The sequence below is a fragment of the Anas acuta genome, chromosome 7 (genome assembly GCF_963932015.1).
Source record: "Anas acuta chromosome 7, bAnaAcu1.1, whole genome shotgun sequence".
NCBI classification, from domain to species: Eukaryota; Metazoa; Chordata; class Aves; order Anseriformes; family Anatidae; genus Anas; species Anas acuta.
Window position 1 is genome coordinate 25793886 of NC_088985.1, and position 17520 is coordinate 25811405.

A 17520-nucleotide genomic window follows, 5' to 3' on the forward strand; every position below is an offset into this window, starting at 1 on the left:
TCCCCCATGCTGCCCTGTGAAAGCCACAGATCCCACTGCGTCCCCGTGCCAACCCTCAGCCCTTTGATGCCCACGCTCCCACTCCCTCCTGTCCCCCGGAGGATGAAGCAGCACGCCCTCCTCTCTTACTTGTGCCATTGCACGCAGCAGCAGCCAGGAACATTTTTTTCCCTTGCAGAGGAATCAATTCACCATAACGCAGTAATTTAACTCCCCAGTAATTAAGAAGCCTAAACTCAAACTCTCACTTCCACACGGTTACTCAGAAGGGAGGAAAACCAACAAAAACACTCGTCGCCATCACCAGAACCACCCCTGTGAAGGTCCTAATTCCCTGTATCGCCTTAATTAAAAGCGGATGAATAGCAGCCTAGAAACGTTTCAGAGAAATAAAGCCGATCTATAGGCTTAGGAAAATAAAACAGGCGGAGGGAAACAACACACGAAAATCCTGCCAATTTTAGGGCTTACCAGAGGATTACAACATCTGGCCTCTCTGTTCAAGGGGAGGTGAACCAGGGAAGGGACGACACTGCACGGGACAAAGGTGCTGCACGGGGCGAGCATCGCCTGCAGGGAGCTGGTGGCAGGAGCAGAGGGAGAGGAGCAGGAGCAGAGCTCGGAGGCATCGCCCTCGCCGGCACGGCTTTCCTTGGCTTTCCTTCGGCTGCCCCAAGCACCGTCCCTCCAGCCGACACCGCAGAACAAAGGATCTGGGCTAATTACGAAAGAAAGGGGCCCAGGGGGGAGAAGAGCCTGCCAGATGATGAGTAGAGCTGACCTCCAGCAAAACGGAGAGCGATTTGATGAGGAATAATGTAATCCATAAGAGCACAGCGGGGAGTGGTGCTGCTACAGCAACAGAGCACCCGGCTCCAGGGGACATCTGCAGAGGGGAACAGGGAGCAGTGCAGGCACCTGGGTAACTAAAGGTCTTTCCTGCTCCAGTACCTGAGTGCTACGCAGTGACTGATGGATTTTGTCTTTTTATATACCATGGGGAGATGTGGCAAATCCCACTTGTCTCTATTTTTTGCCCCATAAAGAAGCACAACGAGGCCAGGTAGAACCGAGCCTCCTCTATCCCACCTGCATGCTCAGATCTTCCATTGCCTCCTTCTCAAACACCTGCAGCAGAGGAAAAACCGGGGATGAGTCGTGGGCAGGATTCATGGCTACACACGGCCGTACCCAGTGATTTCCCACATCACACCCTAGGGCTGGGGGAAGGAGAGAAGTTAAACGCGAGCCCCCGGCAGCCTTCCCCTCGCTCCCACGCCCGCACACGGCGAAGCTGTCTCTGGGGCTTCGTGGGAGCAGCATCCACACACACCCAACGTGCATGCACATGGTGAACCCAAATGGATTGTTTTTCCACTTGGGCGAGAGAAAATTAAAACCTCGTGAAAGTCTTTTTTTTTTTTTTTTTCCCCTTGGAAAGAAAGCAAATGGACTTTGCTGGGCTTTACCGCATCTTAGCCTCCTTATCAGTTCGATTTCATTCTTAAGTCTTTTTAAAACCTGGTGTCATACAATCTGGCAGCCACAGCGATGGGCTTTATCTAGAAAAACACAGGGAAAGGGTTTTCAAAAGCCCTCGGACCTGCTGTAACTGCTCCTGCCGAAATCAAGAGTAAATCCAAGGATACTGCTGGGAGCAGAGGTCAAGGCTGAGTGGGCTCGACGCTACAGAAACTTATGGGTGGGATTTTCAATCTCTTCCCAAGTGATTACTAATAACAAAGTATATTAAAAATAAAGAGCTGAGCTGTGACCCTGAAAATATTGACATATGTGCCTAGCTCACAGCTTGACAGTAATTACGGGGGGCTGATTTCTCTCACTTTCTCTAATGTAAACCAGCAATAAGAGTCCAGATGCTTGTGAAAAACCTTGGCTCGCAGAGAATCAGCTACAGCCATTTGGTGGAAGCGCTCGAGGTCTGCAGGGCTTTTAAACACATGCATGCAGGCAGTGTTTGAAACTGTGTGAAGACTCTTTTGGGGCACCAGGACCTTCCTAAACCCATGGTCACACCAACACGTGAGGGCACCAAACGTGCGACTGGACTCTTCTGGCTGTGATGGTGCTGGATATCCGGAGAAACAGCACTCAAATCCACTCACTACTAATGGACCACAGTGGAAGTCAGATAAGGAAATGAGGGCTAGTAAAAAAAAAAAAACACTAGGAAAAAAATGTATTTTATTGTATTTGTGCAGACCTGACTCTGTGACATGAATTAATCTAACTTCAAAGGATCAGACGTCGCACTTACAAAGCGCTGCATCGAGTATAAGCATTTCCAGGCTATTATGCAAACCCAACTGAAATAATATTATGGGCACAGGATTGCTCTGGTTCCCTAATCCCAAGAGGAAAAAGGATGTGACTTATTTTCTCATCCTGACAAATCATCTTAAGACATTGCTGAATCAGGCATGCCTGCAGCTCAAGAGGAAATAAGTCCAAATGTTTAACTTTTAGTACCGACTTTGAGGACTCATTAATGAGAATATAAAAATAATCTTATTCAAATCCCCTCATTGTTCACGATGTAAACCCTTAGATTTGGTAGTTACTTTGGAACAGACAATGCAAAGGGGTAGGAAAGGTCATTTCCACTGTTATTCATTTCCATGCCGTTTCACCTTCGGGTTCCTGCACAATGCAGCAGTCTTCACAGCAAACAGTTCAGGGGAAAATGGTGCAGTTGCATAAAGGCTGCAACTGTTCCCACTACGCTAAAGCCATAAAACTATTGCAATTGAACCAAAACTTGATAACAGCTTAATGGCATAAAGCAATATTTGGATGAAATTGAACCTGATCATATCACTCTAAAGTTCCCTTTCTAAGTTGAAAAGCTTTTATTTATAGTCTTTACTTACACCCAAGAGACTTTGCCATGTTTTAACTAACCTGCCTTCCTCGTCTTCTTAACCTTGGTCCCATTCCAAGAAAAAAAGATGTCATCTGACCACAGGTGGGGTACAATTTCCAGCAGCAGAATTAGCCCGCAACACAAAATCCCTGCTGTTTATTCACTGAGTGATGGAGCACGTCCTGGGGAGGCAGCTTAGCCAAGATTTCCTCGATGAAACAGGTGGGGACAAACAGGCTCGAGGTATCTCTGATACCACACCAACCTCTTGCATGAAATAAATCTCTAAATCCTGCCTCTTTTAACCCTTCTGATGCCACAGCCAGCAGTGGGGAAGCAGAACATGCTGAGACCAGCCAGTGGGTCAGTGCCATCGTTACGGGCACATCTCCTCAGATGCAGCGCACCCCACGTTGACACAACCATCACAGCCTACTGCACCGCAGAAACACGGCTAAAAAGGTGCAGTCCTGCACCATCTAAAGGCTGTGGAGTGGGAAGAAGCCCAGGCAGGTGCTCCGAGCAGCTCTGGTGGTGCAGCAGCACATCCCCGGCTGCTGGATGCCGCAGGGAGAAGGTGGGCCACGCGGGGCAGCATCCCAGCTCCAGCTGGGAAGCTTTTGCTTGGCAGCTTGCGTGCTCCCTCCAGCTGCTGGCTGCCCGCTGGTGGCTCTCCTGTCCCCTGTCACCACCTACCAGACCCAGCAGCAAGCAACCCCTTCTTCTCCCAGCCCCTGGGAGAAGGGGGTGGCTGGGACATTGTGCAAAAGTAAATATTTACATAGCCGGGGCCTTCCTTCCCCTGCCCTGGATTTTCTCCCCCTTCTTAAAATGTCACAGATCAGCTGTTTTCATAATTGGGCAGGAAATGAGTTCCCTGCCGGCTGGCAGCTTAACACCCTCGTGCACCACGGCTCCAACATCTGCCTCTGCTGCCTGCCCCCACGTGCACCCGGCATCTTCAGGGGATGGATTTGGCTAGGAAGGAGAAGGAAGCAGGCACGGAGCAGCACAACTACTCAGCACTTCTGAGAAACCCCATCCCCTGGTCCACGGGTCAGTTCAGGATCCCGGGAGACCCAGTGCCGTGTTTATGTCACTGCAGAGCAAACATCCATAGCAGAACAACACAGCTTCCTGCCTGCACGCAGCAGCGAGTGCACTCAGGAAATTCAGGCATATTTCAAGCTTGCGACTCTTTCTTTGTTCTTTGGAGATGTTGCTAAAAGGATTATTATCTAGAGGAGACTTCTCCTCCCAGGAGGAAATGTGTTAAGCACAATTTGGCATTTTCTGTGTTTTGCAGGAGCTGGGACCAGGCTAGAAATATTCTCCCTTCTCCTCTCCGCATCGTGGAAGCTGATGACTTCAATAGACCAGCGGTGACGGCACTGCCTGGTGGGAACAGGCAGCAAATGCCTTTTCCTTGTACTCTGATCCGGTGGTTTTCCTGCTTGCCCAAGAGGATACCAAGCTACTCTGCGTTTGATGGGCAGGGTGATATCCACTTGCATCTTTCAACCCAACGGTGCATGCAGAAGAAGTGAAGCCAGCCTGATTTCCAGCCCCAGCACCTGAGCTAAAAACCCAAAGCAGGCTGCTGATGTTTTGCTTATTCCAGGTCAGCCCCGTGCCGCTCACAGCCCCGAACACGAGAAGGAACCTGCGGGTCGGAACCTGCCAGTGGTGAGGATGTAAAACCAGGAGCAATGTCATTTTCTGCTCCTTATTTAGAGGTGGCAAAACCCTGATGGAAAATGACATGGTGAAAGTGCTTAGCTGCAGACCCAAGGAAATCTGAGAGCAAACATTAATTACCTTCATCCCGAGCACAAGCCTGGGGCCTGTATTAGCACCTCAGTGAATGGGAGAAGCTCAAGAGGATTGAGTTTCCCCTTTGTAGGACTCACTTTCTTTTCCTCACCTACCTACCCTCGCTTTCCTCTTTCTAATTCCCATGTTATTCCTTCTCTCTGCTTCAGTTTTCCCTTTAAATGGGACTATAACTCCAAAAAAAGAGTTGTGGGGCTTAGACACTGCCATAGGTTATTTCACTGGAATGGAAACACACTCGGCCTGGCAAATCCCTGCCTGCAGTATCCCCTCACTCCGCTCCTAAGTGTAAGGATCCCCTTATGTGTAAGAACAAACGTGTTCGTGAGAGCCTTAAAATAGCCCCATTGTGGAGCAGGAAGGTCTGCAAACACAGCGCACTTCAGAACATCAGCGCCCAAAAAGCTTCGTAAATAGAGAAAACGGAGCAGGAGAAATCGCTTGTGATCAGGCAGCGAACTCCCAGGTTCATTGTTTCCAAATCCTCAGGAAAAAAATAATCGCAGCTTATTTTAAGCATGCGAGGGTTTAAATAAATCAGCTGGCCCAGCCAAAAGGCAAAGGGGGATGAAAACAGATGCAAACAGAGTTCTGGGCTATTACTTAGCTGGGAATCTCAGCAGGGCTCTGCTCTCCTGTATTGCCCAGGCAGCTTAAATGGGAATACAACGGAGACAAGATCTGGCAGCAAAGAAACATCCAGAGGGAATCTCTAGAGCCTGTGGGACTGCAAAGCCATCGCAGTCCCTAGCGAGCCTGCCTCCTGCGTTAAAAAGCACTTTCATTCTCTGGGTCATTTGTTGATGGATTGTGGGAAAAAGTCAGATTTCAACCGAGAGATGAAGACAAGCAAGCCCTTATATAAAGCCACCTTTTCCCCAGCCTGTGGGCTGAATGCAGAATGCTCTCAGACTTGCTACATACCAGCCACTTTAGATTACAGGCTTGCAGAGTTATTTTTAAAAAGTAATTATAGTAGTAGAGGGCACACTCATCTGGAACGGCTGCCCGAGGAAACGACGAGCCCAGCGCAGCTCAAACTGCTTTTCAAGTCTATAATCGTGTTTATTTATTGCCTTTAAAAACAAGAATCGAAATCCAACTAATTTCTGGGCAAAACCGTCTGTATATTTCCCCAGTGAATCCAGGCAGCTCTGCTGCACTGAAAGGCTGCCCTGGTTGCAGGCAGCCAGACTGCACTGAAAACCTTTTTGGTTGAGCATCACGCATCGAAAAAAAAACAAAAACTCATTAGCTCTGGCTTCAAGCAAACCCCAAACAAAAACTTTTCCATCCTTTGTTTTCCCTTGAAGCTGTGGCTTGGTAATTACAAAACCCTCATCAGGAGACTCTGATGGTCCAAGAGAGGCACATCGTGTTCTGCGTATGCTGATTTCTGCCCAAAGGTGGTTTCTGTTTGCGCTCTTAATGTGTCAGGGAGGAGAAAAATATTCTGTAGGGGTTTGCTACTTCAGAATGGGTAGCAAATGGGCTCTTCATTTCAGTTGCTGGATTGTAGATTAGGGATCTACACACTGAAAAAGAACTCAGAAAGGGTTGAAAGAGACAGAAGAGGACCACGTACTTGGGCAGAAGTCACCATCATTTCCCTGCTAAATTTGGAAGGGCAGGTGTCTTTCAGAAAGTACGTCCAGAAATCAAACCCAAACCCTTCAAACGTGCATGCTGGGCTCTGCCCACACTGTGTCTCCACACGAGTGGATAGGTGATAGAGGACCTCGGGGAGAAACGTCCTGGCAGCAAATAACCACAGCTAGCAAGAGGGTCAGCGCCCGGCTTCATTCAGAAATCGAAGAACCTCACTCACCCTCTCCATCATTTTTTTGATCCCTTTTGTAACGAAATTGGGCTTGTTAATGCCCAAAGCCTCCAGGAGGCCTGACGGTGCCTTTGAAAGAGGCTGGGTACACCCATGGGGCTCCTTACAGCTCCGGCAGCTCCTTCCTCTTTTTTTGCAGGTTCTTCAACCCGCAGCAGCCTAAGGGCATCCTATGACCTCACGCTTGACAACCGTAAAGACTTAAACCCTAAAAATATCTCCACGGGATCTGAAGAAAATAATCCTGCCGCTTGCCCCCCTGAAAACCATCAATCCTCGTGCCGCTCGGCCCAGGAACAGCCGCTTCCTCCCGGCACTTCTCGCTTTCCCTTCAAGCCTGGAGCCGCCAGGAAATGCATTCTCCTCTGCTAAGAGACAGGAGATGAATTTTCCGCAATAGCTCTCCTAGCAAAGCAGAAAATAGAAAGAAACAATAGCAACTGCTCTCTCGAACAATAGGAGCTTCTGAAGAGTAACTCACCAGAGGCACAGCATCGCCCTTTTATCAGCCAGTCCTAAATAAGCCGGAGTGGAAACCAGCCAAGGACCCGTTAGCTGTCTGGCTAACACTGCCTCAGCCCAAATATAAGTTCATCTTAAAGCTGGAGGCATCCTCCCTTTTCAAAGAACGGGAATGAAAACTGACAAATTCTATATTAGAAGGAAATTATCTTGTATTATGGCACGGCCTCCACAAGGTTCTCCCAAGCCATCCTACACCAGGAGCCCCCTGTCCCACGGGCTGTGAGGGGCTGAATCCATGCAGCAGGCTCTGTCCAGGACCTCTGTGCTTGGTGAACCTGCTCTTGCACTGCAGATCTTTTCTGGGGGAAATGTTTGCTGCCTCGTATTCGGGAGGCCATGGAGTGCCTCTGGTTACCTACCCAGGCTGATTGTTATTTGTAGCACTCGGGTATTACTCAGCAAAGCAGTCAGCTGAGACGTGTCTGGGTGCATGCCCATCAAACCTGCAGAGACTACACCTGTGTACAAAAGGCACATTGTTTAGGATGACTTAATCCATAATTTAATCCAAAAAGTCTCATACAATTGGTCTAAGAAAACTTCATCTGATCTCTCCCTTTTTCTTTTTTTTTGGTTTAACCTTCAAACTATTTTTTGCCTGTCTCTGAGCTGCTGCAATGCTGATCCTTTCAATGCGGGTCAGGGATTCAAAACGATGCTAAAGAAAAGTTAAAAGAGCTCACTAATACCTTGCTGCTCAGGCTCAGATTGCTGCAGGAGAGGATAATCAAAAGCCAAAAACAAGCCTGAAATTAAATAAATATATTTCCGCTCAGAAAATCCCTCAAAGAATTAGGAGGAGGAATGCATTTCCTTTTAAATGCCACCTAGCAACAACCTCTACAAAGGAAAAAGGAGCCGGTAACTGGAATATCCCTGCGATTTCTATGGGTCCTCCTTACCACTGGGAGGGAGTGCTCTTTGAAATCCCCTTGTGTTCTGCCTCCACGAGGTGGGGAGAGTAAATGCAGAAAATGCCCTGCGTGCACCAACCACGGCTGAAATTCAGTCCCTTTGACAGAATTATACGCAGCCACGTCCTAATTTTGCTGATCCTGGTCTTGATTTACACGGGTGGAAGGGGAACCGCAGGATCCAAAGGTCACCACAGCCTCAGTTAGTGGGGTGAGCCCGTCCTCTCTGCTTCAGCACGAGAGCAACCTGCCAGGATCTCCGACCAGACGCTGCTTCTCCTGCAGCCCGGGGACAGACAGACGGAGCCAAGCTGGAGCGCACCCAGCCACTCGGCACCACCGACAAAATCCTGCTGCAAACCTGGCTCGAGCCTTTCTCCTCAGCTTCCTCCTCCCCGGAGAAATGACAGCATTTGAAAGGGAAAAAAAAAAAAAAAAGACAAAAAAAAAATCCCAACAAAACCACAACCCCGAACCGAAACAAGCAGACATAGCCACCTGGGATGCAGTTCATCGGCAGGAGCTCTACCTCCCCGCTGCAGCCTGCGAGCGGCCAGGAACGAGGGCGAGGACGGTCCCGGCCGGCGTTTGCTGGAGGTTACTCCCCGTCCTGTCCTCCTGCATTGTGCAGCACCGAGGGAGGCTCCCGCCTGCGCTCCCCGGCCGGCCCCAGGTGCCTGGGCGGCGCTGCCATCGCCTCCCGTGCCCGAGGCCGCCGCCGCGCCCTTCCCACCGCCCTCCTGGCGCACGCAAGGCTGCAGTCGCCCTCAGACGGGCCTCGCATCCCCAAAACCTGCTTTGCTCCTTGCTGGGCCAGGGAGCAAAGCCCCAAAGTGCTCCTGCTGCCCCAGGGACCCCTTCCAGATGGTGCCGGGGCGTTTCGTGTCTCGGGGAGAAAGCAGGGCTCTTCCTCAACAGCACCGTCTGGAGCTTCGCCTCCGCCAAGGAGAGGAGCAGCAGCGCCGTGCTTTCCTCCCTCGTAGCAGCTCAGGTGCAAAAGCAGGAGGAGAAAATAGTAACGAGGCCAAAAGGAAGCAGCAGAGAGGAGCAGACCTCGCCCGCTCCAGCCCACCAGCTGCCTTCGTCTTCCCCCCCGTGTGTCCCCAGGGAACCCCATCACGTCGTCGGGCCACAAGGGGGACAGAAGAAGGGAGGACAAATCCATAGCCTCTTCTCCCTGCTGATGCAGATAGAAAAGTATTTGACTGGGAGGGAGCAAAGCTCCAAGTCCACCCTCCAAAGATTGCCCTTCAGATACGGCAGCAGAAGAGGTGAGGGAGAAATCAGTGACTCTCGCGTGGGCTCAGCCGACAGTCCCGCTGCTACAGCCAAAAAGTGCTTTTCATCTCTGCCTTTTTACAAATTGTCTTTGGTCTAAAATGGGGTTTTGTGGCAAATTTTATCCTAACTCTTCCACAAACTCCTTTCATCCTCCCTAACAAAAATCTCATATCACCATCTTAGCAAATACGTCATGCTCTCTGGCCTCTCCACAAAGATCTTCTTATGTGGGTTTTTTTTCTGCCTCTTCTGCCCTGATGAAAACTTTTCCAACAGTAAAAGGGAAATCAGAGAGAAGAAAGGAAGAACTGATAAGAAGATACAATGGGGAGAAGGGAATAAAAATGTAAATTTTTCCCTCTCAGTATGATAAAGAAAAAAAAAAAAAGATCACAAAAAATTGAGGGTAGCAGGGTGAGCCTCAGGAAGTAAAATAAAACTATAAAATAACCCACGGGACTTCTTGTTCCTCTTGTTCATGGCTATGAGGCTGTAGAGTCCTTATTTGTGTAGGAGGGAAGAGGGGAATATATTTGAAGAAATAAACTGATAGACAATGTAAAAAAGGTGTCTGGAGGAAAGGAAAAGTGCCCTTCCCTGCTGTGGCCTCTCCTTGGAGGGCAAGGCTCTGAACTCTGGTACACTTTTCTTGTTCCTACAGGTACAGGAGTTTCAGCACAGTCGAGTAATGAGGCTTGATTACCCCAGCGGGGAGGCAGCCCTGCCTGGTCATTTGCAGCAATACCACCCCAGCAAAACAGCAGCAGTGAGCGCAAAGGGGGCTGTCACCTGTGCGTAAAGCAAAAAACCCTGGAATCACCTGTTTCAGGACAGCACCACAGCATTGCTGACCCGCTGGAGTGCCTCGGGCTGCTGTGTGTCAGCTTTCTAAAACAGCCGATGGCGAGCCCGGGGCACTCAGCACCTGGCAGTCCCTCCAACTTGGCTGCATCAGGCCCACAACAAGCAAGCAAGATCATAACACCTTCCTAACACTCAGATTTAAGCACAAACATCTGCCCTGCTGTGTTGTTTTTTGTTTTTTTTTTTTTTTTAATTAAGACAGCTGGTAGCTAGGTATTTGTCTCAGCGATCCACAGCTCCGGCAGCAGAAATGCCAGGCACGTTGTAACTACGGCAGCCAGTTCGTTTAACAGAGTTGGATGTTGTTTGGCATTCAGCTGAGTCACCTTGTTGCTGGATCAAGCAATGAGGGCTTTTCAGCAATTCGACAAGAAAGAGGCAGAGAGTCTGTATCAAAGGTAAAATATCTGTGATATACGTTCTAAATTAAATACAGCTGAGGTCTAGTCTCTGCTGGCAGCTCCTCTCTTTCGGACACTAAGTCAACCCAAATGTTTTCCAGATCCAACTCTTCCCCCAAGGACACAGCAGTACCATCTCCCTCGTGTTCTGGGAGGGTGGGATGTGTTATAATGGGCATATGGGATGGATCTCCTCCTCCGCAAATATCACCCACCCATGTACCAGGATATCCATCACCCAGAACTGCAGGCAGACAGCAGCAGCGACCTGTGCTCAGCCAACACTTTTTTTAAGGCAAAGTAAAAGAAATTGGCCAGTGGCAGTCAATAGAGGAGGAACAACCTTTACCTACAGACAGATTTTCCTACAGCACCTCCCCTAATGTCATTTCAACACCTGTGTGGTGCTTTTTAAGGATCTCAAAATGCTCAGCAGCAAGAAGAGCAGGCAAGCAGCACCCGTGCACACAGTACAGACATCTCACAACCTGACTCATCTACGAGTTTGCTGGTGGCACAGCTGAAAATAGAGCCTGACCTTGGGCTCCTCTCACTCCAGGTTAGAAATTGAGGGCAACACCACCTCCCCCTGGCTGCACAGGATCTGGATGCTGCACAGGGAGCTGCAGAGAGCAATCCCTGATCCCCGGGGCTGCTTTCCAGAAGGCCCGTGGAGGCTGCCAGGCTGCCGTGCTGCCCTGCTGTGGCTCCAACGCTTGCGTCACATATTTGTGCTGCTGCTTTCCAAGGCCCTGCTCCCTGCTAGCCCTGGAGCTGTGCTCGCCACATATCTGGAGCAGATCTTCTGCCTACAAGCAGTGTCAGGGACCGCGGCACACTCCTGGAGAGGACTAAGCCCTCCCATCCCAGCTTGTCTTTACAGACCTTTGGGGGAGAGTTGGGATCTCCTTTTTACGGTTAAAGGCAGAAAAGACCTTTTAACAGGCTGAAAATACTCCATTTATCTTCACACTCAGTGCAGCGAGCCAAACTTGAAGCCAACAGCCAGAATCGTGCAGTCAGACAATGGGGAGCTGGCCTGAGCCAGCATTTCCAAGAGCACGCTGCGGTCTGGCTCAACGCGCTGTGCCATCCCTGCAATCGCTGCTGGCAGCGTGCACTTACCCCGAGGAGAGGATTTCCATCACGTCTAGCCCCTCTCTGAAAGCTGTCAGAGGGACAGCAGCTCAGGCCAAAGAGACATTTCTTTAACTTTGCGGACAGTATCTCACCCATCTTCTTTAGGGCTTTTGCCATAGCATTACCTGGTAGAAAAGGGATGATTCTTTGCTTGGGGTCTTTCTGGCCTCCTTCGATAGGGAACTTGTCCAGAAGCTGCATCTGCAAAGGAAACAGAAGAAATGCTTTAGGGGGAAGGCAGAGTGGCTGCTTAGGGACAGAGGATTTCTTGGCCCGTGTATGGCTTGGAAGAGGATTAGCAAAGCAAAGCAACTGCAGGAATCCCTCTGCCCAGCTGCAGAGGAGACTGTACAGGACGATACGATACTGCTCACTCCAAGAAAGGGAGGGCAAGTTTCTGGCAGCGCACAGGAGCTGGGATGGGGCCAGGGCAGACATCTGAGCCTGGCCTTGCCACGCTCCTAAAATTAGGCTCTCATCCTTCATCACAAATGCGCCTTGTCTCTACTGCACAGCCTGCCCGGGTTGGTAGAGGCAGATTTTACCTGTCCCTGTGACAGACCTCCTGCCTAGCTAAAACTGCTGTCCAAGCAACCAGAAGCTACCTTCCAGGGATCCCAGCAGCCCAGTCGCCCATTCCCAGCAGACCGGGAGCGATGTCTTTCAGCCCACAGCCCTGAGGAAGGAAGCCAAGCCCTCATGCAAGACCCCTGTCTTCTCACCTGAGCTCCATCCACACGCAGCCCAAAGCAAACACCCAAACTGGCACCAAAAGCTGGCTGGGGGGGGCTCTTCAGCCCTGTGTGTCCAACAGCGGGGCTGTCTGAGCTAACCACCCTTCTGCTACCTCAAGAGATTTCCTTTAAGAAATATTTTTTTTTGCTATAACAGGAAAAAAAAAAAAAACACATTTTATTTTATTTTACTGTTTTTGTTTGAAGCACACAGAGCCCTTCTCCTCTCCCGCAGCACACAACATCCCCGGCATTTTCCCCACATGGAAAGGCAAAGCAAAGATCAAGAGGAAACTCGGGAGCAGAGGGAACATCTGCGCAGGAGAAAAACTTAAAAGATCCCACATGTTTCCCCATCAGGGAGCCAGCCTGGTAAATAAATAGAGCGTAGCTTTGTGGATTGCTCGCTAACTCACTTTTCTACCTCCAGAGCCACGATTTTTATTGAAAATGGGAAATTTTGTTTTCATGGAGATGGAGCTCCGGGTGTCTGAGGACAGCCACGGGCAGCGGTTTTGTTCAAAGAAACACAGGGGAGGGGGAAAAGCCCCACCGATTCACTTCAAACTCCCCTGCTCCTCCACTTTGAGCCAGGATTCTCACTTACTTGCACAGTGACTTATTCAGGCTGGAAGCGATACAGTCAAATTCTCATGGTTATTCTTGGAGTTAGATTAGCTTGGCTAACACAAGCCTTGCTAACCACATCAAGAGCGTCGCAATGTGTACAACAGCTCTATTTATCTAAAGGGTGGATATCAGCAAAATAGATACACCAAGCGACAGCTGGAAGACTTTGGCTAAGCTTTCCTAGACGACGCTGCCCTGGGTCTCGTTTCCGCTGGGATGGCGGAGAGCTGGGGGTGGCACAGGTTCTCCGGAGGCCATCGGTGTGATTTATGGGGCCACAGCCTGTCCCGGGGGTGAAATCTGGATGTATGGCAGATTTATCGTCTTCTTTGGTATATCAGGCAATATCCCAATGGGCAACATGGAAAATTAAAGACAAGGAGTGAGCATTTGCCCTGCCCCAGCAAGAGAAATGGGGCAGTGCTGGGCGCCTGGGCAGGACCGTCAGGATGGAACCAGCAGCTGAATCCCTGGCGTGAGATGGGGAACTTACAGAGATCCTACAAAGGATCTGTGCAAGGACCTAACGGCAGGCCAGCAGTAATGTCCCGGCCTCTGTACCCAGCTGTTCTCGTCAATGCCTAGAAAAGCACTCCCAGCACGACTACGGCTGTGTGAATGAGTGTTAATGACACAGAAAACCTGCAACAGACTGGGAGGCAGTGACTGCCCATCAGCTCTGCAGGGCAGGAAGCCCTTCAGGATGTCAAAGCCAAACAAAAAGAAGCACAGATCCTTCCTCGGCACTTCCCTGATCGGTTCTGCTGGGCAAAACCAGCGCAAAACAGATCTAAAATCCCAGACAAGCAGGATTCCTTGCCCATACACTCATGGAGAAGGACACAAAGCAGAAGACAAGGAAGAGATGGGCTTGTGGGGGAAAAAAATGCACAGCAACAGGCCTGAATGAAACATCCCAAACCTGCCAGAGGTGATGGGGCACCCTAAGCCAAAGCCCAAGCCCATCTCCAGTCAGAAGAGATGCTACCAGTGGGGATAAATGGCCCGAAATGCAGGGAGCTACGGGCTGCAACACTGAAGCTCCTCCTGGTAGTCGCAGCACTTTCCCCATGAGGATAATTAACAGCAGAAGACCAATAAAGAGATTCTCGGTTCACTTAGATGTCTGCACAGCATCCAGAAGTTGAAAACTCTTTAGCATGTGACAAATGGTTTTCTGCTAAAGGAAATCATTACTTTTCTTGCAAATATACATAAAACTGATAAGTATCTGTCACTTATCGCCCCTGGCTGTTCCGTTCAGAGATGGCAACCTCCACAAATTGTTTGAGACACCACATTCAAGTTAGGGACACGATTCACTGCACGAAGAAGTCACCTCCTGTTGCCTTGAGTAAAAGCATCCCGGGGGAAAGGAAAGAAGGGCAGCCTGGAGGTGGAAGCTTCCCGACGGATGGAGTTAGGGCAGAGAAGAAAACCAAGTGGGTGATGCATTTTCAGCAAACCTCCAGGAGCTCACGCTTGGTTTTTCTGCTTACAAACACTCACCCATAAATCCCACCACAGAGAGGCTCCGATTGCGTGACCAGTGGGATGAGCAGAAAGAAATCTGTCAGCCTGGCACGGGGTGGGGGATCCGTTTGGGAACAGGGAGGGGAGATGGAAACCGGGAAACGAGCCTCCCACCCAGACAGGCAGCGCGTCTGGAGGCAGGCTGAACAAACACACCCCAGTCCTGCTTCTGGCACAACACATGTGTCCACAAATGATTCGCCACCAAAACCGCCTCCCCAGGCTCTGTCTCCCCAAATTACGCCGGGTTTGCCAACAGCTTTCCCATGTAAGTCCTCCACAGGGCCCTGCCCTGGGCTCTGAGCAGCTTTGTTCTCGCTTCTGCACTAAGCTCCGTTAGAAGACCTGCTGTAAACCTTGTGGTCCACATGAGGACTTTCTTACTCGCAGTAGTCAGTAAATAATAATGTAATTAATCAAAATAAAAATCAAGAGAACTGCTTGTGTGAGGTGCTGCTCGTTAAAATGAGCTCAGTCCCCAAGCACTGTCCCACTCTGCTCCTTACTACACATCACCGTGAAATCACTTGACTGGCGAGGATGGAAGAGGAAAAGGGTTTCAGTGGTATCACCTCCCATAATAACCGGCCTCTTTTCTGAAGTCCCAGCTCCTGGAGGCGAGCAATTGTTTGAGAATCAGTATTCACTGTTAGAAAACGACCAAAACCCAGTCTAGCTTTTACAATTCAAAAGATAAACTTTCAAACATCATCCAAATTCATCCTTAAAGGCCACGAAAATGAAAGACAAATACCGCAGTCTCTGCGCTTTTGGTATAAAAGTAGGGAGCTCTGGAAGCTGCCTCGCATGTTTAAGTTGCATGGGAAATGAGGGAGAGGCAGCCAGCAAAGCTGCTATTGCCTTTTCATCTCTTCTGCTTCAGATCACCTCTACCCAAGAAGGTGAATATGCAGTGAAGAAAGAGATGCTCCTCAAAATAAGGATCGTATTTGTCTCAGCCATCACCAGCTGATGATGATGATGGCCTCTGCGACCGCATCCCATCAGTTGTGCTGTGAAACTCAGATTCAGCTCCCCGTGCCTTGTGGTGGTGCCACCTGATTAAAAACCAAACGAACTAAAACAAGCCTCCTTTGAGACGCTCCAAGTAACATCTCTGGAGATGAGAAGCCAGGCAGCTTCCTGGTAATTATTTACTTACCGCCTTTTATTTACCGTGGTTAAACTTGCACAAAACAACATTTCCTTCTCTTTTAGGTGTAAGGACGAAAAGCGCCTGAGACGAAGGGGTGACTTGTCTTCTGCAAGAGATCAGACTTTTACTCTGCTGCAAGCCAACTAGTGAGGGGAACACGAACATAAACTGCTTACTGGCCTGATCCTGCAGCATTTGGCAGTGGAAATTCATTCTTGATTTGGTCTCGAGGTTTTGGAAGCGTGACCAAATCTAACTCTCCGAAACTAACCCATAGGCAGTACCTGATCACCGTTTATGCCTTACTCTATGGACTGAAGCTGGAGTTTCCTGCTGGGCTGTTAATTCCTGCCCTTCCTTCCCTGCAGCAGTTTTAACTCTCCCCCAGTCACAAGAGGGAAGTTCTCCACACCTCTTAAAACGAGCAAATTAGGACACCCACGGAACCGCTTATCAGAGCGCATATCTTGCTGGGTCCTTTCAAGTGGATGTAGGTTTGCCTTGTGCACAGATAAAATCAAAGTCCCCCCAGGAGGTCAGTGCTGCAGTCACAGGAGATTTATTCTAACAAACAGAGACCCTGAGAATGACTTTCATCCAAACCCATGACTTTGGCAAGCGAAACAACAGCCAGAGCTGCAAACGGCTGCGGGACTCCGACCTTCTGCAGAGAGAGATGGGGCCTCTCTCCCTCTCCGCAGTGACTGATTTACTCTTGTCCCAGCAAAATAGCCAGTTGATGAAAAGCAAATCATGACCATGAGACCAAGAACAGCATATTTCTGGCACGGTGCCCCCAGAAACCCCATCAAGTTTGCCACTTTGCACTCCATCACTCGAGTGGTCCCAAGGCTGCAACTCTTCCTACGCTGAATGCAGAGAGGCAGATCGGCTTCCCTCTTCCCAAGTGCTCATCAGGTAACGTGCTTTTCATTAAAAACGAGGCAAGCCAACATCAGCACGAGCCTAGCCACTGCTGGACTTGAAAAGTAAAGTACGTGAGGATGGAAGGTAAGGTACAGGAGGAGAGGTAGGCACCAGGCACAGTGGGCAAGCTCGTGTGGCTCATCTGAGCTCAGAGTCCCAAAAAGCAACGAGGAGCTAAAGCCAGCTCATGGGGTAGAGGAGATAAGACATCAGTACAAGTGTGGTGTTGTGTGCACCCTTCTATGAGAAGGCTGCAAATGAGACTGAAAAAAAGCAGTGCTGCTACCAGGGATCTACAATAGGAGATAATGAAACTCGCAGCCTCACCAGGAGGGGGTAGAGCATCTGCCACTCCAAAACGCTTGAAAGAACCTGATGTGGCTAATGAGAGCTTAGGCGAGAAGGGGAGGTAAGATATCAGAATAGAAAATGTTATTAATTAAACCTGGAGAAGCAGCAGCAATTTCCTTTCCTTCTGAAGATGCAAACCAGCTGTGCTGCTTGCTGACACGACCAACGGTTACAGCATCATCAGCTCCATCCTGAGTTCCACACGGTGTGGTTTGCAGGGAAGGGCGAAGCCAGAATCAGGTTGAATCCTGCCATCTGCCAGAGCTTTCCCATGGCTAAGCCTCTCTGTGGCTCTGCCTCTGCTTTCACAGCTGGAAAATTGGGAGAGATCTCAGGAAGGGGACGGGAGATCTAATCAAGAGCCACCAAACGCTCTGAGCCTCATTCTGCAGAGCAGGAGGCAGAGGCCAAATTTAAAGGAATTCCTTCAAAATCAGCAGGACGGAAGCAAATGGAAGAAGTATTGTCAGTGGCTTTCCGAAATGCTTATCCTCCCACTTGTGGGCT

At 49.7% G+C, this 17520-nt stretch overlaps 1 protein-coding gene across 3 annotated transcripts in view; it reads right to left on the reverse strand.

Moving 5' to 3' along the window:
* The window catches only part of SH3PXD2A (SH3 and PX domains 2A), a 232090-nt gene that overhangs the window by 161377 nt on the left and 53193 nt on the right, over nt 1-17520 (reverse strand). For all 3 annotated transcript variants that reach the window (XM_068688430.1, XM_068688429.1, XM_068688432.1), the window contains exon 3: nt 11808-11883. In XM_068688430.1, the coding sequence (XP_068544531.1) occupies nt 11808-11883 (76 nt within the window). The remainder of the gene's footprint in view (nt 1-11807; nt 11884-17520) is intronic.